At 43.4% G+C, this 23,448-nt stretch overlaps 1 protein-coding gene across 5 annotated transcripts in view; it reads left to right on the top strand.

The window, feature by feature from the left end:
* WRN (WRN RecQ like helicase) overlaps positions 1-23,448 on the top strand; it is a 102,405-nt gene that overhangs the window by 22,711 nt on the left and 56,246 nt on the right. For all 5 annotated transcript variants that reach the window (XM_060236967.1, XM_060236971.1, XM_060236970.1 and 2 more), the window contains exons 8-15: positions 246-642; positions 4,432-4,509; positions 13,541-13,667; positions 15,018-15,093; positions 15,554-15,621; positions 16,562-16,670; positions 19,611-19,679; positions 22,584-22,666. In XM_060236967.1, coding sequence (XP_060092950.1) covers positions 246-642; positions 4,432-4,509; positions 13,541-13,667; positions 15,018-15,093; positions 15,554-15,621; positions 16,562-16,670; positions 19,611-19,679; positions 22,584-22,666 — 1,007 coding nt within the window. The remainder of the gene's footprint in view (positions 1-245; positions 643-4,431; positions 4,510-13,540; positions 13,668-15,017; positions 15,094-15,553; positions 15,622-16,561; positions 16,671-19,610; positions 19,680-22,583; positions 22,667-23,448) is intronic.

The following is a 23,448-nucleotide window of genomic DNA, read 5'->3' as shown; positions in this document are numbered from 1 at the left end:
AATTAGCAGGGGTTTTTTTGTAGCTTGAACTCCTGCATATTAGGCCACACCTCCCTGATGTAACCAATTCTCCAAGAGCTTACAGGGTTCCTATTACAGGGCCTACAGTAAACTCTTGGAGGATTGGCTATATCAAGGAGGTGTGGCCTAATATGCAAAGGGATTCCTGCTACAAAAAAAGCCCTGGTAGTTAAACGCATCAAGCATATTTTGAACTTTCTTATGTTTTGATCCTTCTTCCCCAGAGCTGCAGAAATATTAACTAGTATTTCAGAAAACATTGAGGCCTTAAGAAGAGCGTTGGCTGTTGAGTCCAGTTGCCAGACAGAACTGAAAAATGTTGCAGAATCAGGAAGTAAATATAGTGAAGAAATAAAAACAGAAACAGCCGGATTGGATTCCAAGACCATAGGTGATTTCAGTGACTCCGTAGATCATGAATTATCCGGTGTCCCAAAAGGAACCATGAAAGAAGGAGAACTTAATATGAAGAAACAAGTAGATCGCACTTCAGACAGAGGCCCTCAAGAAGCTGCAGAAAGAGACTGCTTAATGTCACTGGACGTAACTGAGTATGAACTTCAGATGTTGGAGCGTCTGGCCCAGGAAGAGCTGCTAAATGAAGCAACATATTTGTCGGAGGTAAAATTGTACATGGATAATTAACTTTGTTGAGAAAACAATTTTTTTTGATCTGCCAACAGCTTGATCTCAGTCTGGGCTTCTGCAGCACAGCTAAAGCAACATTACAAGTGAGTTATGAACCTAGAAATTTTATAGTGTCATGTCAGCCTCTGGGGTACCGAAGTTAATTCCATGGCCACTAGCGTTCACCTGCCACAGCTACAGGCACTCACCATCTGCCTAATTGCAAATGCCACTTAAATGACACTGCTGTGATGCCAAGGTGCCCTTTCCAAGAGCTGTTGCAGTAGTCGTGGCCAATGTTCCCTCTAAGCTGCAGAGTCTTGTGTGCAAACATTCTACTTTGTTGAGCTATTGGCATTAAAGTTGTGAGCTACAGGCATTAAAGTTCTGAGTCACTGCATAAATTATTGTGCTCTGGGGTCATCCTTCCTGAGCTAAGACAAAAATGTGTGAGCCGGAGGCTAAAACTCTGTGAGCTAGCTCACGCTAACTCAGCTTAGAGAGGCCACTGCTCATGGCCACTCTGGTTCAAGGTTTTGAGCCAGCTCCAAGCACTGGAGAACTTGGGTGCCCCCTGGCATCAGTGATCCTGTGTTCAGTTTTCCATGAAATCGATGGAGCAGAAAATTGGATTGAAACTGGCTGTAGAAATAATTCTGAGCTGGATTGACCCATTCTAGCCTGCTCTCATATCTCAGAAGCTGAACAGGGTTGGCATTCATGCCCCTCTGTGTAAGTAAAAGTAAGTAAAGTAAAATTTTATTTGTATCCCGCCCTCCCCTGCCAAAGCAGGCTCAGGGCGGCTAACAGCATCCGTAAATAAACAATACAGTAAATAAAAACATTAAATTAACATATTAAAACCAATCAATTAAAACATTACTAAATTACTAAATCTGACAGTAACATTGTTGTTTGACGCTATCCCTGTCAGTTGACATAATAATAGCAAGATCCTGAACCGGACTGTTTTGGCGTTTTCCTTTGTTACACACTTATAATTCAGCAATTCATAAACGCCAGCTTGAAGAGGGTGGTCTTGCAGGCCCTGCGGAACTGATCAAGGCTCCACAGGGCCCGCACCTCCTCTGGGAGCTGATTCCAAAGGTATGGGGCCGCAGTAGAAAAGGCCCGTCTGCGTGTATTCTGAAGTTTAACTTCTTTTGGCCCAGGGATGGTCAATTTGTTTTTCCCTACTGACCTCAGTGCTCTCTGGGGCTCGTACGGGGAGAGACGGTCCCTCAGGTAGGTTGGTCCTCGGCCATATAGGGCTTTAAAGGTGATGACCAGCACTTTGTACTGGACCCGGTATACAATCGGCAGCCAGTGCAGTTCGCGTAGCCCCGGCCGTATATGCTCCCATCTTGGGAGACCTAGCAACAGCCTGGCCGCCGCATTCTGCACTAGCTGCAACCTCCGGGTCTGGCACAGAGGCAGCCCCATGTAGAGGGCGTTACAGTAGTCCAGTCTTGAGGTGACCGTCACATGGATCACCGTTGCTAGGTCCTGACGCTCTAGGAAAGGGGCCAACTGCCTCGCCCGCCTCAGATGGAAAAATGCTGACTTGGCAGTGGCTGTTATCTGGGCCTCCATTGATAATGAAGGCTCCAGTAAAACACCCAAGCTCTTCACCGTCGAAGGCTGGGAGAGATATTTCCTTCCCCAGAGCGCCACGACCCACACAGAGAACCTCTGTCTTCGCCGGGTTCAACTTCAGCCCACTCAGCCTAAGCCACGTTGCAACAGCCTGTAAGGCCTGGTCCAGGTTCCCCGGGCTGGAGGCGGGCCGGCCGTCCATTAGCAGATAGAGCTGGGTGTCATCTGCATATGTCATCTGTGCTCTTTGCTTTCTAGAATGAACCTTGCACAAACAATTTATTGCTTCAACTATCCATACTAAGGATAGGCAACAGAAAGCCCAGTTAAGGATTGCTTCCACCTGGTGAGGATTCATCCTAGTACATTGCTTATTACATATCTCATACTATTGATTGCAGTGATTGAGGCTCTGTAATCTGCCTTGAGTCTTAATGAGAAAGGCTGAGAGAGTTCGGAGAGAACTTTGATTAACCCAAGGTCACCCAGCTGGCTGCATCTGGAGAAGTGGGGAATCAGACCCAGTTTTCCATGTTAGTTCGCTGCTCTTAACCACTACACCATGTTGGCTCAACAAGGCTTTACTAGAACTTTCTCTTATTATTCACCTTAGCCAAATGCTATAAAATGTGTGCATAGGTCTAAGGCTTCAGTGGGGGTTGGACTAGATGATCCTGGAAGTCCCTTCCAACTCTATGATTCTATGGCTGTTGATCCTGCCAAGGACAGATTTGAAGAGCCGTGTTCCAGACCCCACAGAAATTAATGGGGCAGGGAGGATGAAGTAGTTGGAAAGTCAGACCAGGATCTTGAAGACCCAGGTTCGAATCACTGCTCTTGCTATGAAAGCTTGCTGGGTTTCCTTTGGTCAGTCACATGCTCTCAGCATAATCTACCTCACAGGGTTGTGAGGATAAAATGGACTAGAGGAGAGGAGAGAACAATGTAAGCCAGAGGTGTCAAATGTATGACCCGCAGACCAAAACTGGCCTGCCCATGACTTTAATCTGGCCTGAGGCTCTTTTCTCCCCTCCGTCCTCCACCTGTCCTCACCCTTTGAAGATTGAGGCTGCTGAAGTTCTTTGCCTCTTGCTTTGTCTGGAAGCTCTTCTGGGCTCACAAAATTGCAAAAAAAAAAAAATGCAATAAATTTCAGTGGAGTGGAGCTCAAGTAGTTTCACTTTCCAGGTTTGTTGCAGTTGCCTCCTTGCAAATAAGGGGTTGATGTTTTGAGCCAGCTTGTCTCTGCTGAGTGGACTTCAGAGTGGGTGCCTGAGTGAGTACTCTAACCTGGGAATCCACAGCCAAAGGGGAACATTACACTGCAGAGTCATTATCACTTTGGGTAGAGCAGGGGGAGAAGCTTGCAATGTCCAGCCATTTCATGTTTTCCTAGGCTTAGAGCATTTTATATTTTTAGTTTCTGCTGTGATCCTTATGCTTTTTCTTGATGTTTTATTTTTAAAATTATATTGCCAAAACCCATGTATTCCCCTCCTTTCCATTTTAAACAAAATATCACAAGAGTTTTAAACATATTTGTATTTCAAGTAAAAAATTGATATATTATGTTTGTCTGTGTCCTTTATAAAGTTTATATCTCCACTGTCTAGCATTACATTTTATGACATGCATGGCCTAGCCCCACAAATTCCCATTTATGTCAGATCTGGCCCTCCTAACAAATGAGTTTGACACCCCTGATAAGCTGCTTTGGTTTCCCATTGGGAATAAGGTCCTTCATCCCTTGCTCACTCCAAAATATGCCCCTCTAGTAAAAGTTAGTTTCCAACCCAGGGGTATATGCCTTTCTGACAGCTTCACCCTTCAGTTACTAAGATTAATGCACATCTTCTGTTCTGTGCCCTTTGATACACTTCTACAGCTTTTGTTGTTGGATGCTTCCTGCTAAAATCCAAAAATGTTCAAATACTGTTTACATTCTTGAGAAAGTAAGTTTCAGAGTTTTTTTTAAAGCACCTCTTCAATTTAACTTCAGATTGTGTAATTTAGTTTAGCTTGCACTTCCCCCTAATCTCTCTGTTATGTGGGAGAGATATTTAAAGACACAACTGTAAAACCTGGTTCGTTAAGTATTTAAAAAAAGGGGATGTCTTGCTTCTCTTCTTTACAGTGAGATGAAGGGAATGCTAATGAAATTGGCTCACTGAGAAATTTTCTTTTCAGGATTTAAGTGTCGTAGAGGAGGAAGAGAATTCTTTCAACATTGAAAGTGATGATGAATTGGAAACAGAGATGGTTAAAGTAGGTTTTCCAAGTGTACTTATTTTCTGCAGAAGAACGTTTTGAATGTTTAAAAATAATGTACTGTGTAATGAGCAGAGTTATTGGGTATGATCCAAGGCTTGGAGTGCTAAGGCAAGTCAGATGAAGCAGTACTGGGTTAAGTGAACAAACTGGTCTGACTTGGTATAAGGAGCTCTCTGTCCCCTCTGCTGCTGCATTTAGTGGGCAAGTTGCCATTTTTTAATACTCTGGTCACTAGGGTATCATTGCATTTAAAATCCATATGCTCTCATTGCAGCATAACTAAGCTTTTAAATCAGTCTTTATAAGCCCTCCCTTCTGCTGTACTTGAAGGAAAATATAAGAATATCCCTTTCACAGAAAGGCTCCGTACCTCTTTGTTAAGGGAGGCTGAGACTACAGAGTACATGTTTTTCATATGCCCATATTATGTGGCATGTTAGATCATCACCCCTCAGATTGAAAAAAAATTCATTTCAGGCCTTCCAGAAAAAGCTACACTTGAATTTCTTCTATCAGATACTCCAAGATTGCCTACCAAGTAGCCAGTTTCTGTATGGTGATATTTAGGTTATGGAAATTCTTTGCTCAGGGCTTTTTTTGTAGAAAAAGTCCAGCAGGAATCATTTGCATATTAGGCCACACACCCTGACACCAAGCCCTGGGGATTTGTTGAGGCTGGGTGAGTGGGCGTCAACGTGGCAGATGCGGTTCAATATGGCCAAGTGCAAAGTAATGCACATTGGGGCCAAGAATCCCAGCTACAAATACAAGTTGATGGGGTGTGAACTGGCAGAGACTGCCGAAGAGAGAGATCTTGGGGTCATGGTAGATAATTCACTGAAAATGTCAAGACAGTGTGCGTTTGCAATAAAAAAGGCCAACGCCATGCTGGGAATTATTAGGAAGGGAATTGAAAACAAATCAGCCAGTATCATAATGCCTCTGTATAAATCGATGGTGCGGTCTCATTTGGAGTACTGTGTGCAGTTCTGGTCGCCGCACCTCAAAAAGGATATTATAGCATTGGAGAAAGTTCAGAAAAGGGCAACTAAAATGATTAAAGGGCTGGAACACCTTCCCTATGAAGAAAGGTTGAAACGCTTAGGGCTCTTTAGCTTGGAGAAACGTCGACTGAGGGGTGACATGATAGAAGTTTACAAGATAATGCATGGGATGGAGAAAGTAGAGAAAGAAGTACTTTTCTCCCTTTCTCACAATACAAGAACTCGTGGGCATTCGATGAAATTGCTGAGCAGACAGGTTAAAACGGATAAAAGGAAATACTACTTCACCCAAAGGGTGATTAACATGTGGAATTCACTGCCACAGGAGGTGGTGGCGTCCACAAGCATAGCCACCTTCAAGAAGGGGTTAGATAAAAATATGGAGCAGAGGTCCATCAGTGGCTATTAGCCACAGTGTGTGTGTGTGTGTGTGTGTGTGTATATATATATATATATATATATATATATATATATATATATATATATATATATATATATATATATATATATATATATTTGGCCGCTGTGTGACACAGAATGTTGGACTGGATGGGCCATTGGCCTGATCTAACATGGCTTCTCTTATGTTCTTATGTTAGAGAGTAGGTGGTTATGGTACTAGATGTCAGCAAAAAAAAAAATTTAAACTTGGTTTTTAAATGTTTTTTAAGTATTTTAAAATCTTGGAATCCTGTATATTGGTATTTTCTTTTTGTATGACTGGTCTAAAGACGGCTATAATAGTAAACTCTGAAACTCTTTATGAAAAGTGTTTTCAGCTAGTTAAAAGTCTAAATATAAATGTTGCTGGAAGATGTTGACTGTTTCTGGTTTAATGCACATGGTCTTTGTTAAAGGTATGAGCCACAGCTGGGCAAATGCCACACCTGGCCCCATCCACTTTCTGAAAATGCTTGGCAGGCCTCAGGAAAGGTGACAGGGTGCCATGGCACCCCAGGTTTGGGTGCCCCCGGTGTAGGGCTTTATATGTATTCTGTCTTGTACTCACTGGAAGAAAGGCAAAATAAGGTTGATATATATATACTGATAAATAACATTAACAGCGGCTTTGGAACGCAGCTCTGTTTTGCTTAAACTTCTTGGCAGCTTGTAGGCAAGTTGTGTTGTACTGTATGGTGCCAACTTACAAGCTAACTATATGGTCTCTAAGTGTATTTGTCTCTCTGTTCAGTCTAATTTGTCCTGAAAATAAGGTAAATCCAGCTGATGAGATTCCCGAGATGCAGTGTCTTGGGTCTGTAAACAATGTCCCTTTTTTTTTTTTGGAGGGGGGGAACGCTTAGAATACGGTTGGTTGACTTATCTGTTGTGGAAATACTCTCTTTTGCGAAGTAGTCAGTATTTCAATGGAGATTAAAAGTCAAACTTCTTTATAAACTGTATGTGATTCACACTGGACAGTTATGAGTCGATCAGTTGTTATAATAATAATAATAATAATAATAATATTTTATTTTTATATCCCGCCCTCCCCGCCGAGGCGGGCTCAGGGCGGCTGACAGACATGGGAATCCCATGAATCATAAAACAACATAAACAATTTTAAATATCAGTTACAGTAAAAATTATTTAAAAGTTAAATATATAATAAAATAGGTGCTAAATGCTGTAGTCGTGATATCCACAAGATGACTAGTTGTCCATTCATCAAATTAGTCGGGTTCCATCTCAAAGGCCAGCTGAAAGAGACATGTTTTGCAAGCCCTGCGGAATTGGTTCAAGTCCCGCAGGGCTCGCACCATCTCCGGAAGGTCGTTCCACCAACGAGGGGCTATCACCGAGAAGGCCTGCTCCCTAGTGGCCCTCAGCCTGGCTTCTCTTGGCCCAGGGATTGTCAGTAAGTTCTGTGAGCTGGATCTCAGTGCTCTCTGGGGCACATATGGGGAGAGGCGGTCCTTTAGGTAGGCAGGTCCTCGGCCATATAGGGCTTTAAAGGTGATAACCAGCACCTTATAGCGAACACGGTAGACAACCGGCAGCCAATGTAGATCCCGCAGCCCAGGCCGTGCAGTTTCCCACCGTGGTAGTCCCTCCAGCAGCCTGGCCGGCGCGTTCTGGACTACCTGAAGCCTCCGTGTTCGGTATAAGGGCAGCCCCATGTAGAGGGCATTGCAGTAGTCTAATCTCGAAGTGACCGTTGCGTGGATCACAGTTGCTAGGTCGGTGCGTTCCAGGAAGGGGGCCAACTGCCTCGCTCTCCTAAGATGAAAGAAGGCGGATCTAGCAGTGGCAGCTACTTGGGCCTCCATTGATAAAGAGGATTCCAGTAGCACTCCCAGGCTCTTGACTTTGCGCACTGGTACCAGTGGCGCACCGTCAAAGGCCGGTAAGGTGATCTCCCCTCCCGGCCCGCCACGGCCCACGCAAAGGACCTCAGTCTTCGCCGGATTCAGCTTCAGCCCGCTCAGCCTGAGCCAGTCAGCCACAGCTTGTAATGCCCGGTCCAAGTTTGTTGGGACATCACCAGTCCGGCCGTCCATCAGTAGATAGAGCTGGGTGTCATCTGCATATTGATGACAGCCCAGCCCATACCTCCGTGCAATCTGGGCAAGGGGGCGCATAAAGATGTTAAACAACATCGGGGAGAGAACTGCTCCCTGAGGCACTCCACAATGAAGTGGGTGCCTCTGCGACAGCTCCCCCCCGATTGCCACCCTTTGTCCCCGACCGTCAAGAAAGGAGGAGAGCCACTGTAAGGCTAGCCCCCGAATTCTTGCGTCGGCGAGGCGGCGGGTCAGCAGCTGATGGTCGACCATATCGAACGCAGCCGATAGGTCTAGCAACAGCAATACCGCCGAGCCGCCTCGATCCAGTTGTCGTCGGAGGTCATCCATGAGGGCGACCAGGACTGTTTCCGTCCCATGACCCGGGCGGAAGCCGGACTGGCATGGATCTAAGACGGAAGCGTCCTCCAGAAATTCCTGTAACTGCATCGCCACTGCCCTCTCGATAATCTTGCCCAAAAAGGGCAGATTTGAGACCGGCCGGTAGTGTGCCAATTCGGCCGGGTCTGATGACGGTTTTTTCAAGAGAGGGTGGACCAATGCCTCTTTCAGGGGTGTTGGAAAAACACCTTCTGAAAGGGATCGATTTATAATATCCCGTATAGGATATCTTAATTCCTCCTGGCAGGCCTTAATTAGCCAGGAGGGGCATGGGTCCAGGTCACAAGTCGTGGATCGTGCAGTGCCAAGAATTCTGTCGACTTCCTCCAAGCTGAGCGGGTCGAAGCAATCCAGAGTTAAATCCGAAGACACGCATTGGGCTTCGAGTCCACTTACTGCCTCTAAATTGGCGGGGCAGTCCTGGCGGAGCGATTGGACCTTATCCGCAAAGTATTTCGCAAAGGCCTCGCAGCCTATCTCCAATTCCTTAGCTTTTGAATTGCCTTGAGGCAATGTAGTCAGGTTCCGAATTATTCTAAATAATTGGGCTGGGCGCGAATTTGCAGATGCAATCTTAGCCGCAAAGTATGTTTTCTTTGCGGCCTTGATTGCCATCTCATAGGACTTCATAAACTTCCTATAGGATGTTCTAATCGCCTCGTCACGGGTACGCCGCCATTGCCTCTCTAGCCGTCTAAGGCCTTGTTTCAGCTGGCGTAATTCCGGGGTGTACCACGGAGCCAGCTTAGTCCGAGGTCGCAGAGGGCGCCGAGGTGCGATCTCCTCAATGGCCCTAGAGAGCCGGCTATTCCAAGTCTCAATCAGGCCATCGAGGGAGTCGCCAGAGGGCCAGGGATCCCGCAGAGCCATCTGGAACCGTTCCGGGTCCATTTGGCTCCGCGGGCGAGCCATAATTGGCTCTTCGCCTAAACAGGTTTGGGGGGGCATACTTACACGGGCCTTGTGAGCGAAGTGATCCGACCATGGCACTACCTCTGCAGTTATATCGCTCACTGTAATCCCGGCCGCGAAGATCAGGTCTAACATGTGTCCTGCCTGGTGAGTGGGGGTTACAACAAATTGAGAGAGTCCCAGTGTCGCCATGGAAGACACTAGGTCCGTCGCCTGACTGGAGGACGGGTCATCAGCATGGACGTTGAAGTCACCCAGGATTATCAGCCTTGGGTGCTCCAGCGCCCAGCCTGTCGCCACCTCGAGCAGGGACGGTAAGGCGTTGGCCGGTGCGTTAGGCGTACGGTACACCAGCCAAATCGCCAACCCCTCTCCATCCCCCATGCCAGACCGGCACATTCAATGCCCTCAATCTTTGGGGCCGGGAGCGCCCTGAAGGAGTAAGCCTCCCGTGCAAATAATGCCACTCCTCCCCCCCGCCCGCTAGTCCGCGATTGGTGGAAGACCGAGTAACCTGGGGGAGCGGCTTGCGAGAGGGCTACTGTATCACTCTCCCGGGTCCAGGTCTCGGTCACGCAAGCCAGGTCCATATTCTGCTCGAGCATGAACTCTCGGAGAATTGAGGTCTTATTATTAATGGACCTGGCGTTGCATAGCACCAATGACGGAGGCGGGTTACACCTGGCCCTACTACCTGTCACCCTTGGGATGGGCCGCAGATTGGAGGAGGGCCGAGCACCGACTTGTCTCTGTCCTCCTCCCTTATAATATCTGCTCCCACCGCCATACCTCCCCCTCCCCAGGAGCACTGGAATCCCTGAGCCGGCCATTCCTCGCCGGTAGCAGCTGGAATAAAATCACAAACAAAGCTGGTATCTAGTTGCTCCCTCTTCTCACTCCGTCTAACTAGACCCTAATTCCAATCAACCCAAAAAGCCCCCCCCCAATTCCTTATATATATTTGATAATAAATTAGTTCCAATAGCAATTAATAAACTAGTTCCAGTAGCAATTAACTTACTCCATCAATTTGCTAAAATTTGTATAGTCCAGTTCAAATATATAACATGATCCAGTGTTCCTTATGATCCAGTGTTCCTTATGGTATCATCCAAATATTTCTCTCTTGAGTTTTCACTAAGGTAAGCCATAATATCAAGTGGGTTGCGGCATTGCTATAGCTGCTCCTTTACTAATATTTATGTCTTTAGATGCAAGATTATTTTCTGGAAAGTGAGGGCATGAGCCCAACCCCACCTTTCTTCTCCCAAGGATAGTTTTAGAGCTTACTGGAGCCCTCTTTCCTTCTGCTGTAGCCGGCCCTCAGGGATGTATGCATGGGTTGTATGCACTGTAACAGAGGTGGCCAAGAGCCACATATAGTAAATGTCAGATGTTTGAGGGCCACAAGACATAAATGTCAGATGTTTGAGAGCTGGAGGGAGAGAGGAAGGGAAGGAAGATTTTGGAGGGAGGGAGAGGTGGAAGGAAAACAACTTTAAATGCATTGTTCAAGCTACTGGCTGGCTTGGCGTGGAGAAGTGATTTAAAGAGAGAAATGCCTTCTCCAAGCCAGCTGATGGTTTGCAGTGAGAGCCACACAATATGTGGGAAAGAGCCACATGTGGCTCCCGAGCTGCAGTTTGGCCACCCCTGCACTATAACATGCTGCTGTTATTTTTAACAGGATGCCAGTGTGTACACTGTATATACTGAATGAGCTGTTTCTTTCAGCCCTGGCTCCTGTGCGTGTAATCTATAGAAGAGATTTCTGGGGAAATGTTGGTGGTTGAAAGTGCTTTCAAGTCACAGCCAATTTAGGCAATCTCTGTAGGGTTCTCAAGGCAAGAGACATTGAGAGGTCGTTTGCCATTGCCTGCCTCCATGTCACAACCCTGATATTCCTTGGTGGTCTCCCATCCAACTACCAGCCAGGGTCCACCCAGTTTAGCTTCTGAGATCTGATGGGAAATGTTAATGCTTCTCATTTTTGTAGTCTCTCTCCTGTCCTTAGTAAAATATAATGGAAATTGCATGATATTTTTGCAAGGTATCTCAAGGAATTTGCAGGCAGCTCTTTTTGTTAAATCATAGCTAGGGATTTTTTCTGCCTGGAGGCTTTGTTACCTGTTCTTGCATTTCCCCCCCGAGATAAACCTTGACACTGGTAGAAATTGATGAATGGACTGAATTTAGTTCCATCCATCGCTTCTGTTCAGCACTTCAATTTTATTTCAAGGAGCATTAATTTTTTTCATCCCATTGAACATAAGGCTGCATTAAAACGACTGCCTCTTTCCTTTCTGATTTATATTGTTGGCTCATGTGCATTTTACTTTCAGAAATTTTGAAGCAAGGGGCTCCAGGCAGCCTTTCATCCAACCGCTGACCAGTGTTCCCTCTCAGCTGAGCTAGCTCACAGTTTTTTAGCCTCCAGCGCACACATTTTTGTCTTCGCTCACGGAAAATAGCCCTAGAGCAAACTAATTTATTCAGTAGATCACAACTTTAATGCCAGCAACTCATGAAGTAGTATTTTTGCTCACAAGACTCCACAGCTTGAAGGGAGTATTGCCACTGACTAGTCTTATTCAGAAAATCGACAGTATTAAATATTGCCGGAACATTATTATTCACAATATTTATGGTGGGTTTTTATACATGGATGGGCTGGATTCCTGATAGAACTGAGAGGATATGTTGAGACCATTCTGCTTCTATGCCATTCTGCTTTTCCAGAAGGATTTTTGAACAGAACATCTTGGGAGAGAAAGTTTAAAATAGAATGTGTTGGGCAGGATAGGAATAGGCTTTGTAAAACAGAGAATGTGTGTTTGAATTGAAGTCAATAAAGCAGGGGTGTCAAAACAGCTCGGGGGCTGAATCAGGCCCTTGGAGGGCTCCTGTTAGGCCCCCAAGCAACTGGCTGTCATCTGCTTCCTTCTCCCTTTCTCTTGCTTCCTTTTGCATCACAGCTTGCTTTGCAAGGCTTGCTCAGTTGCACAGGAGCTACAGAGCAAAACCTCTATTTTTTCCATTGGCTGTGGTTTCTCCCTTGGGGAGGAAGGGGGGGTGGGAGGCAGAGCTTGTTTTTCCAGGCTCTCTCAATCACACAGCAGAGCTACTTCCTTCTATTGGCTAAAGCTTCTCCCCCTCTTGGTCCCCTGGGGAAGAATGGAAAGAGCTGGAGCTTCCTTTGGATTCCATGGGAGTTCCCTGGATCCCATGGGAGAGATACAAAGAAAACACCTTTAAGACCAACAACTGCTAACATTTTAAATGTTTTTTTTTAAAAAAAATATTTAATTGTGTTTGTGTCCTTTATTAAGTTTATATCTCTGCTATCTAATCTTAAATAGGTACACATATGGCCCGGTCCAACATGGCCCATGCAAACCCAACTTGGCCCAGTCCAACAAGGTTTCATTTATGTCAGATCTGACCTTCATGAGTTTGACACCCTTGCTTTAAAGCATCTGTCTCAAACGTGGCTTTGCTGAAGATTTATTGATAGTCCACCTTTCTCACCGAGACTTCAGGTAGCTTACGCAATTTTAAAACAGGGTGCTAAAAGCAGTGTAAGATGCACAACAAAGACTGGATTACAGAATTAGAAAACATGGTGATAACAAGGTAACACAGTTGCCTGCTTTTCTTGGCTCTGATCTGGTGAGACAGTTCTTACTAAATCTGTGCCACAGGTGCTTTACCTGTTTGTTTGTGCTGGGTGCTATTAAGCAGGTAAAGCTTTTTCTGGCACAGAAGGAGAAAGACATTGCAATGCTGTTGATGACTAATGAAAAATTCTCCCGTATGTATAGGTGTGTATTATCACACAAAATATGAACTAACATATAACATAATGTAATAACAATGACTAAATAAACAATAATGAACAGAATAATAAAATATCAAAATAAACAATAAACAGAATAATAACAGAAATAAACAATAACATAATAGACTAATATATTCCATAGTACAACAATTGACTGTTATCATGAATATAATAAAAGCAGTCATATCTATGATAGAAACAGGATTACTAATGAAAACTTCTCATGCAAAGTATAGTGTGATTTGTATAGCGTTTTTTAGCAACCTTAAGCAAACAATCCTCTTTTATGACTGCATAATACTGAGCCTCTGTTTATTTAAGTCTTTTGATCTAAGGTGTGTTAATTCATCCGTTCTGTCTCCCAGTCTTTAGAAGGTGTAGGCAAGCAACCTGAAGGTTGTGCGGCCTCCCGACTGGCTGAAACAAGGAGACCAGATGATGCTGTTGCAGACGATGAAGATGAAGGCATTGAGGAGGAAGAAGAAAGCTGGGGTAAATTCTGAAAAGCAATATGGAATTTGCTAGAATGTATCTAAGTGACCATGCTGCAATTTTGGGCATGTCTTTTTATATGGCAACTCACCATGCCACAGGTAAAACTTGTTTTCACACTGAGTGGTCTTTCCAAAGTATTTTGTTATATGATATGGGTGATTTGCCATTTAAAGGGTGGAGAAATCCCCCTCGGGCTCCCTGGATCCTGGACATGAGAAACAGACATAGACATGTACAGAGGCCTTTGTATTTAATGTATCAAAATGCAGAGATGAAGACATCTAGGGATTATCAGTTTGTGATGTTGCAGCCAAAGTAAATCTGAACCTAACTGGCTTTCAGGGTGCCAGTGGCTTCTACCAGTGTTAGAGAAAGTTGCAGGTAAACTGTAAAGGCAGGCTGTTTGGCACTTTAATTTCTGGTGAGGTTTCTTTTGGATGAGCTTGGGAAGCATTTTCTGAACCTGTTGTTGATTATCTATTTATCACCACCTTGGAAACTTATCCTACAAATTTATCTGATTCAGCTGTTTCATGTTTTCATAATGGAAAATTGACACAGGAAAGATGACTATTCAGAATCCAATCTGTCCTTCAGAGCGTTCAGATATGAACATCCTTGCTTTCTCTTCATCTTTGCCGAAATCTTGAGTTGTATGTAGGTGAAACCCTGCAGTCTGTGGAGTCAGTATGATTATGTTTAATAGTATATTTCAGGGCTGTGTCACCCAATTTGCTGTCCTTTCTTCCCTCCTCCCCTTGAGTGGGACAGAATTACTCTTGCTGGCCAAACCATGACAAAAATGAAGCTTCCTGCCCTTACTTGGGTGTTTTGCCATGTAAAAAAAATGGGGGGGGGCCTGGTGCTGAGCAGCAATGAAAAACATGCTTACCATCACCAGGAACCATGAACAAGTAGGCAGAAAAGGCATGGGGAGGAATTTTGTGATATCTGTAGGTCTCTGAAAAGCTCTCCTTACATGCTAAAAATAGACATTCAGATCGGCTTTAGTTTCTTTACCAAATTATGGGTATGATCCAGCCAAGACTGAGCATACTTCAATCTCATTGATTTAGGGGGGAAAAATATGGTGGGCTTAAAATGAGACTTAAAAACTTGACATTTGTTTGCATTTTGCCCCATGCTTTTAAATGGTAGGTCAGAAATTGAAAGGAAAAGCTCTGGTTTTTTTCAGTCTCCCAAATCATTGCACTTCTAATTTGTTACCTGCCTTGGTGACCCTTGCAAGGGCAACAAAGCAGGATATAAATTTTGTAAAATAAAATAGATTCCTCTCTTACTTCTATTTTTGCCGGTGCTAAATATTGTTTCATGTTTCCCTCAAAGATTCCTCCTTACCTGGACCAAATGATAAGCAAATCAGCTGCCTGAAGACCTATTTTGGCCATTCAAGTTTTAAACCGTAAGTTTCGTTATTTCTTTGGGGCAACGGTTTTTTTTGATGCTTTATCTTAAAGTGCCGCCCATAAGAATGGATTGACATGGTAGGCTTGCTGCATGGATCGGCACTCCCATAGTGAGCGCCCCCCCCCCCCCCACTCCCTGCTTACACCCCACCACCACATCCCATGACCAGGGTAGGAATATCTGCAGCAGGAGAGTGAAAAGGACTTGTCCTAGGTTGTTTCAAGGTGGCAGCCATATTTCCTCAGATCCCTGAGACCAGGGGGCTGGGAAGAAGTAACACTGAGGAAACACATTTTTAGAATTCCGCACTTAAAATTGAAAACTTTCTTTGCTGTAAAAAGAACTTTTTTACTGTTTCCTGTGGCTATTCAATTGCTGAATAAGATTCATCTCATCTTGTCAAATGTTATGGTTGAAATGGAATGTGCTGTATCCTATCTTTCTTTCATTTCAAGGGTCCAGTGGAAAGTGATCTCTTCAGTTTTGCAAGACAGAAGAGATAACCTCGTTGTTATGGCAACCGGTGTGTTACATTTATGAAATATTGTTTCAGATGAGTTTACTAGAATGTGCTAGTTGCGGCAAATGAGGATGTTAGCATTTATGGTGGTGTATTGGTTTGGCGCCATAAAACAAGTATCGCAATGTAGTTAGGAGGGTATCTTGGGACAAAACAGCAATGAGAGTGTTTATGCTGTTGTAACATAAATATACGAGTGGAACTTCATGAGAATCTGGAAAGAGATTACATTCTCAAAGGGCATAACAGCACATCTTGTTTTGTCATTACATTGGAGCCTGGGGCATTACTAGACTCATGCACTCCCTCCCTTCTCTTCTCATGCACAGCTCCATAATTATACTTTTGCAGCAGATCATAGATTACCATTACATCTGAGCCACAAACTGGTTTGTGCTCTTCCCACCAAACCAGGATTTGAAAGCACAGTAAGACTGTGGCTTGGAGTTCTATTTTGGAGGGAAGAAAAGAAACCATAGTTTGTGGTTTGGGCGTTATGACAAACTGTGGTTTACTCTGAAAGCCAAAGTATTTCATTTTGGAGCCATCTGTGGTTAAAGGAGGGAATTTGGGAGCCTGAGGATCTACAGAATTGTTCATATAACACCAAACCATGCCTATTCCTGATGCTACTATAGGAACAGAGCTCGGAATTTAAAATTTGAACCTTGGAGACTGGAGTTGGGGAACTGAAGGGATTTCCCACCCCCAGCTGTAATTCTCTACACATCTATGAAATCTTAATTTCAGAGTCACAGAAAACAGCCTTAATTTGCCATCTGTGAAGTGTTGGGGAGTTCTTACTAGTATTTAGGTAAAATGTGGAGGTTTATAACACTACAAAGTCTATAAGATTTGGGAGGACAGTGACAGGGAAGAGAGTGAAATCTTTTCAGCTTTTGTATGCAGTGCCTTTTTCATGTAATATGTGCTTTTTTAAAAGGGTATGGCAAGAGTTTGTGCTATCAGTTTCCACCCGTATACACCGGAGGTACTGGAATAGTCATCTGTCCCCTTATTTCTTTAATGGAGGACCAGGTACTACAACTCGAGTAAGTATGGGGTATTGATTTGTTCTCAATAACCTTTTGCAGCTGCACTGCTGCTTTGAGGGCTTGTTGGTCTCTGTGCTCTTGGTCCCAGCCCACAGTGTGCCCCAAAATGCCACATCCAAGGCTAAGAAACTTCATGGAAGGCTTCTGAGGAATAAGCTTGGACCTTAGCCATCAGCTTAAATAACAGTTTGATGGATGGAAACAGGGCTTTTTTTTTTTTGTAGCAGGACCTCCTTTGCATATTAAGCCACACATTAACATATCTTCTGTATGTATTATTTTGTACTTCACAGTTTTCAATTATATCATTTTCCTGCAGTCTTTTTTCAAAAGCACCTTGATAACTTTATCAAAGCAAGATACATCATATGTATCTGGTATGAAGAGCCCTGTCAGCTCTTGGAGGATTGGCTACATCCTGAGAGCCAGTGTGGTGTAGTGGTTAAAGTTTGAGGTCTCTTATCTGGGAGAACTGGATTTGATTCCCCACTCCCCCACTTGCAGCTGCTGGAATGGCCTTGGGTCAGCCATAGTTATCACAGAGCTTGTCCTTGAAAGGGCAGCTTCTGGGAGAGCTCTCTCAGTGCCGCCCACCTCACAGGGTGTCTGTTGTGGGGGAGGAAGATGAAGGCGATTGTGAACCGCTCTGAGACTCTTGAGTCGAGGGCAGAATATAAACCCAGTGCTGCCGCCTTCTTCTACATCAGGGACGTGAAGCCTAACATGCAAAGGAGTTCCTGCTACAAAAAAAGCCCTGGATAGGAACAAAAAATTGAGTAAAACTGGATCTTTCTTGTTGCTACTGAACAATTTTTTTTTCATAATCTGTTTAGAATAGAAATGTTGTATATAGAAAGGCAGTTTTTATGATGTATCTTGCTTTGATAAAGTTATCAAGGTGCTTTTGGAAAAAGACTGCAGAAAAATAGTACAATTGAAAACTGTGAAGTACGAAATAATACGTTCAGATGATATGTTAATGTTTGCCCCAGTTAATTAAAATCAAACAAACGGTGCTCATTACAAATAGAAAATATTCACAAATTCCTCAGTAACTTTTACTAAATAACCAGTTCTCAAGGGTGTCAGCAGATCCATGTCAACACAGCTTACATGATGTAAAATTAGGAGCTCGATTTATTCAGAATACATATCGGCACTCTAAGCAGTGAACAAAAATACCTCCAAAGGTATTTTTCTATATTAATGAAGGTGTCTTTGTGTGTATGAGGAGGTTAAATTCAAAAAGTGTTAAATTCAAGTGTTAAATTCAAAAAGAGGTTTCACTGTGTTACAGTTTTTTTAAAAAAGGTAAAGGTAGTCCCCTGTACAAGCACCAGTTGTTTCCGACTCTGGGGTGAAGCTGCATCACAATGTTTTCACGGCAGACTTTTTACGGGGTGCTTTGCCATTGCCTTCCCCAGTCATCTATGCTTCCCCCCCAGCAAGCTGGGTACTCATTTTACCGACCTCAGAAGGATGGAAGGCTGAGTCAACCTCGAGCCGGCCACCTGAACTCAGCTTCTGCCAGGATTGAACTCAGGTCGTGAGCAGAGCTTAGGACTGTAGTACTGCAGCTTTACCACTCTGCGCCACAGGGCTCTTTACGGTTACAGTTTTAGGTGGGGTGATTACCTGGTTGTACTGACTCTTTTCCTCACCTTTCTGTTCCAGGCATGGGATATGCAAATTGTGGGGCTGTGCAGGCTTTGTGCCACTTCTCACAATGCAGTACTAAGAACACTTTCTTAGCCCCACACTGAACAGACCCAAGTAGGGTTCTCAGTAGACCAGCTTAGGATTGCTCTCTAATGGTGTTAGTTTGGTGTGGTTCGTTTATTGCAGCCAAACAAGCTACTCCATAAACCTTAGACATCTGGTGTGCGTGTGTGTGTTTGTGTGGGTATCATGTTTCCCTGACTCTTGCAGTTGAGGATAGTAATGCCATACATTTGGTGAAGCGCTGTGCCATATTAAATCAGTTTATCTTCAAAGGGTCAATAGACTCTCAATTTTTCGAAGAATCTATACAAAAGGGTAATTAGAGCAGGGTACAGAACTTGTCTGCACAAATTGAGCTGCTTTCTTATGGTGCCATGGCTACCAAATTTGCACATGTAACCGTACCTGCATAATATTTTGTGCACCTGAACCTGTGACGAAAATATATTCTTTGAACTAGCCTGTTAGTAATCATATAATCATATACTATAAGACAGGGGTGGCCAAACTTGCTTAACATAAGAGCCACATAGAATAAATGTCAGATGATTGAGAGCCACAAGATGAACATCAGATGTTTGAGGGAGGAAAGGAAAGAAGGAAAGAGGGAAAATAGAGGAAGGAGAGGTGCAAAGAAGCAACTTTAACTTTAAATGAATTCTCCAAGCCAGGCAACTGGAATGTGGGGGCTTCAAGAGCCACACAATATATGTGAAAGATATGGCTCCTGAGCCACAGTTTGGCCACCCTTGCTATGAGATGTATCCATTTTCTGCTCTAGGAATTCATTTCTGTTTTGTTGAACATCCTGGCTCTCTGAAAGAAAAACAAATGAATAGAAGATTTAATACTTGGAGCTGTTTTGAAGAAACTCTTTTTAAATGATGTGTCTTTTGACATTCCAAAAGAGGAATGAGAGAGGAAGTGTAAATGAGTTTCACTTCCTTGCATTTGCTACAGTATTTAAAAAAAGGCTTGTAGTATGGGGAATTAGCAGGGCTTCCAGCATCTAGAACATGTCCTTTCATTTCCCATCCCCAGATTCTTTTTCAGACCTGATGTTGATAGTTTATAAGAGAGCACAATTTTTGCCATGCTTCTACACCCTTCCTTCAAAGACAGAATAGGCAAATGTTGTCTCATGTAAACTGAACGAAACATCAAAAGTCACATTCCTATAGAGAGCCAAACCCTTTTGATGCTGTTTTCTTGCAGGATGTCAGGAATTCCAGCTTGCCTTCTTGGGTCAGCACAGTCAAAAAACGTCCGAAATGATATCCGAGCGTAAGCGCCCCTTCCCTGTCACTCCCTCTCTTCTCTTTTTGCTTTTTCTTCTCTCAAGTTGTGAAAATATGCATTGCAATTCAATTGGAAATTTGTATACATTTTATGGAGGTTTTCCAAGATGGTAACATGCTTTCAGTTTACTTTTATGTTGGCTGGTATCCAGAGGTAGATTTGTAGAAAAATAGGTGGTGGAGTTCATCCAGGGATTGTTATTCAGTTGCACCTACTATTCAATAGACAAGGTGGGGAAGAGGAGAGGGAAGCCTCAGAAAGGTTCAAGAGCTGTGCTCCTGTGAGCCCCTGTTGAATCCGAGGCCTGCTATCTAAAGAGCTAATATGAACTTCATCCCATGGATTTGGACATTCCAAGTCTGGGGCTTTTGACTTTGAAGGGCAAACCGCATCCTGTTTTGGCACTTCTTGTAAAGTGGTACTTGCTTGGTGGCTCTCAGAGAGCCACAGTTGCAGTGACAATAAACCAAAAGAGCCATATTTACTTCCATACTTGGCACAAAGCTTGCACCTCTGGGAGCTTCATAGCTTACCTGTTCTTCTGACAACAGCTGTTTGAAGGTGGAAACCACCTGCCAACTACTAGCTCCAATTGGCAATGGCCTTGCTTACTTTCCTGAAACATGGAGTGTATGCCAATTGGGGAAGGGTGCTCAGAAGATCCACAAGCCTCTTGTTGAAGAGCCACTTTAGCTCCTGAGCCACTGAGTATAATAATAATAATAAGAGATTGGATTTATACTCTGCCCTTTCCTCACTAGATATGATAAACCGCCCTTTACTACCCAAAAGAGTCTCAGAGCAATTCACAATGTCCTTTCCCATTCCCTCCTCACAACAGACACCTTGTGAGGTAGGTGAGGCTGAGAGAGCTCTCCCAGAACTGCTGTTGAGCTGAACATCTCTAATAGAAATTGCGGCTGACCAAAGGTCATCTCAGCAGCTGCAAGTGGAGGAGTGGGGAATCAAACCTGTTTCTCCTAGATAAGAGTCGACAAACTTAACCACTACACCAAACTGTCTCTGCTGTACAGGTTTTCCATTTCGCATAGGATAGAGCATTAACATGTGGTTAACTGAGAGCATCTACAGTGTGAGCATCATAAGCCATCCAGTATCTTGGAATGCAGTATTTCACACACTCTCCCATTTGCTTTAATTACAGTGTTCAAATGACCCCTTTGCTCTTGTTAGTGAGAGTGTCTAATTAAAACATTATCATAGGAGCTTACATGCAGTATGAAATGGCACAGGGTGGAGGAAAACTAGACATATTATTTAACTCTTTGGGGTCAGTTATGACCTCAAATATGTAGGAAGGTCATTAAGTATGTGTGTGGTTCTACAGCAAAAAAGGAGTCCGAAGACTTTTTTTATATCAGATCCTATGATGATTTGGAGTTTCAATTCCTAAAGAGTAGACTAAAGAACCACAGTAAGTTTACATCAAAGCCACCCACACTAAAAACCACAATAATAAGAGTATTAAAAAAACATGAGAACCAGCCGAGACATACTTTCAAATATGTAGAGTGCAGTACGTAGAGCTTAAAAACAAAACATAAAAGCTCTTAGAGACAAAAACCACTAAGGGTTATAGTAGAATACTATAAATTTGACAAAAAAAGGAACAAATGTGCTTGACCAATTTTCTGTGAGCCTCTAAGGAAGGGGTTAAGCAAACTTCCCACTGATAGGGCATTCTACAGTGTGCCAGTGTAGTGTAATTGTTAGAAGAGTGTTGGGCTAGCATCTGGGAAACCCATGTTCAAATCTCCACTTTGCCATGGAGATTTTCTGAGTGTCCTTGGGTCAGTCACATACTCTTAACCTATCTCACAGGGCTGTTATGAGAATAAAATGCAAGAGAGAAGAATAATGTAACCTGCTTTAGATCCCCATTGGGGAGAAAGGTGGAGTATCAAGAACATAAAGAAATAAATATGCATATATAAGGCCACATCACTCAAGAAAGCTTATTTAGTGGGCACGTGAGAGAGGGCCTTTTTAATGGCAGCCCCATGATTACCGAGCCCCATATTAAGGAACAGTCAGTCCAGGGAGGTGTACCTGGCCCCCTCGCTTTCACTCTTTATGAGGCAGTTGAAGACAATTTTATTTAGGACTGCATTTGGTTAAGCTTAGTAGTACTCCTGAGTAGTGATTTTAAATTTGGTCTTATATTTTTGATATGTTATTCCATGTATTTAATCTATGTTTGTAAGGCGCCTTGAGCTCCATAAAGAAGAAAGATGGATAATAATGTTTTAAACAAAAAAAATCAATATTAAAAATGAATATATGGGTGACCTTGGGTCAGTCACAGTTCTCTCAGAACTCTCTCAGGGTGTCTGCTGTGGGGAGAGGAAGGGAAGGTGACTGTAAGCTGCTCTGAGACTCCTTTGGGTAGTGAAGGGCAAGAAATAAAACTAACTCTTCTAATTCTTCATGCCCTCATTGTTTTGGCAAGTCCATATTGAAGAAACCTGTTTTTCTCAAATCCAAACTGTTAAGGCAGTAAAATTCAACACTTCAAAGGGGCCTGTTAGATATTTTGTTTTTATTCACGGTTTTACTTTTTTAATGGGCTGATTGTTTCTTTTAGAAATTATTTCCTTTATGCACTTTATGGATGAATTTTTATTGTTCTGATAGTTTGCTTTCATACTTTATTGCCATTTGCCACTTTTGGGTGTTACTTTAATAACAGAAAGGGAAGAGTATTTAATTTTCTAAAAGAGGTAATCAAAGTGGATTTTACTGCATTAGTTCTGAAGTTGCATTGAGAAACATTCAAAAGTAAGTCAGCTTTAGATTTCTGTGGTATGAATTCTTCAGCTCTTCACTTCTGGCAGGTGATGATGCCTTTTTGTTTTTGTTTTTTCATAGGGGTTGCTACAGAGTTGTCTACATGACTCCAGAGTTCTGTTTGGGGAACTTGTCGTGGCTTCAGGAACTCGAGCAATCAATTGGTAAGTTCAGAGCAACTAAGGCAATGAAAACTCTCCCAAACTGATTATGCTTCTTGAAGGAAGTCTAGCTACTGAGATGTGTCTTAGTTGTGCCTCTGTTTGTACCTTCCTGTTGGTGATTTTGGTAATTGTGAGCCACTAGTGTAGGGATTAGAATGCTGGACTGGGATCTAGGAGATCCAGGTTCATATCCCCACTTGCCATGAAACTCACTGGATGACCTTAGGCCAGTCCTTCAGCCTGCCTCGCAGGGTTATTGTGAAGATAAAATGGAGGAGAAGGAGGGAGACTGATGTACGCCACCTTGGATCCCCATTGGGAAGAAAATAGGGTATAAATGAAATAAATGAACCAATGTTCAGGAACCAAAAGTCAGGACAGCAATGGAGCAGTTGATTGATGAGGTATGATGCCTTTTCCAGGGATAATATATGATGCCTTCATGAGAGATTTGGATTATGCGACCACACTGGAAAAGTTCACCAAGCATCTCATTTTTCTCTGCTTACTTTCTGTTTCCCCAGAAGCTGAGATAAGATTGCAGTTAGGCTGCAGGGTTCTGTTTCTGTGCCAGATAAACCAAATTAAGAGTATCTTTTTAATGTATTTGGATGAGTGCCAGCATATATTCCATCTAGTGAAACCCGGAAAGTGTGCTAACTGTGACAGAAAATATGACACTCTGCATCCTGTATACATTACGCAAATTGTGTGATTTGGGGAGGAATCATTTATTCTGATTCTAGTAGTCGTGGAAAGGGAGATGGAATGCCAGTTCACTA

The sequence above is a fragment of the Heteronotia binoei genome, chromosome 4, assembly GCF_032191835.1.
Source record: "Heteronotia binoei isolate CCM8104 ecotype False Entrance Well chromosome 4, APGP_CSIRO_Hbin_v1, whole genome shotgun sequence".
Classification (NCBI taxonomy): domain Eukaryota; kingdom Metazoa; phylum Chordata; class Lepidosauria; order Squamata; family Gekkonidae; genus Heteronotia; species Heteronotia binoei.
The sequence above is the reverse complement of the archived record's forward strand: the minus strand, read 5'-3'. Positions and strand labels throughout refer to the sequence as shown.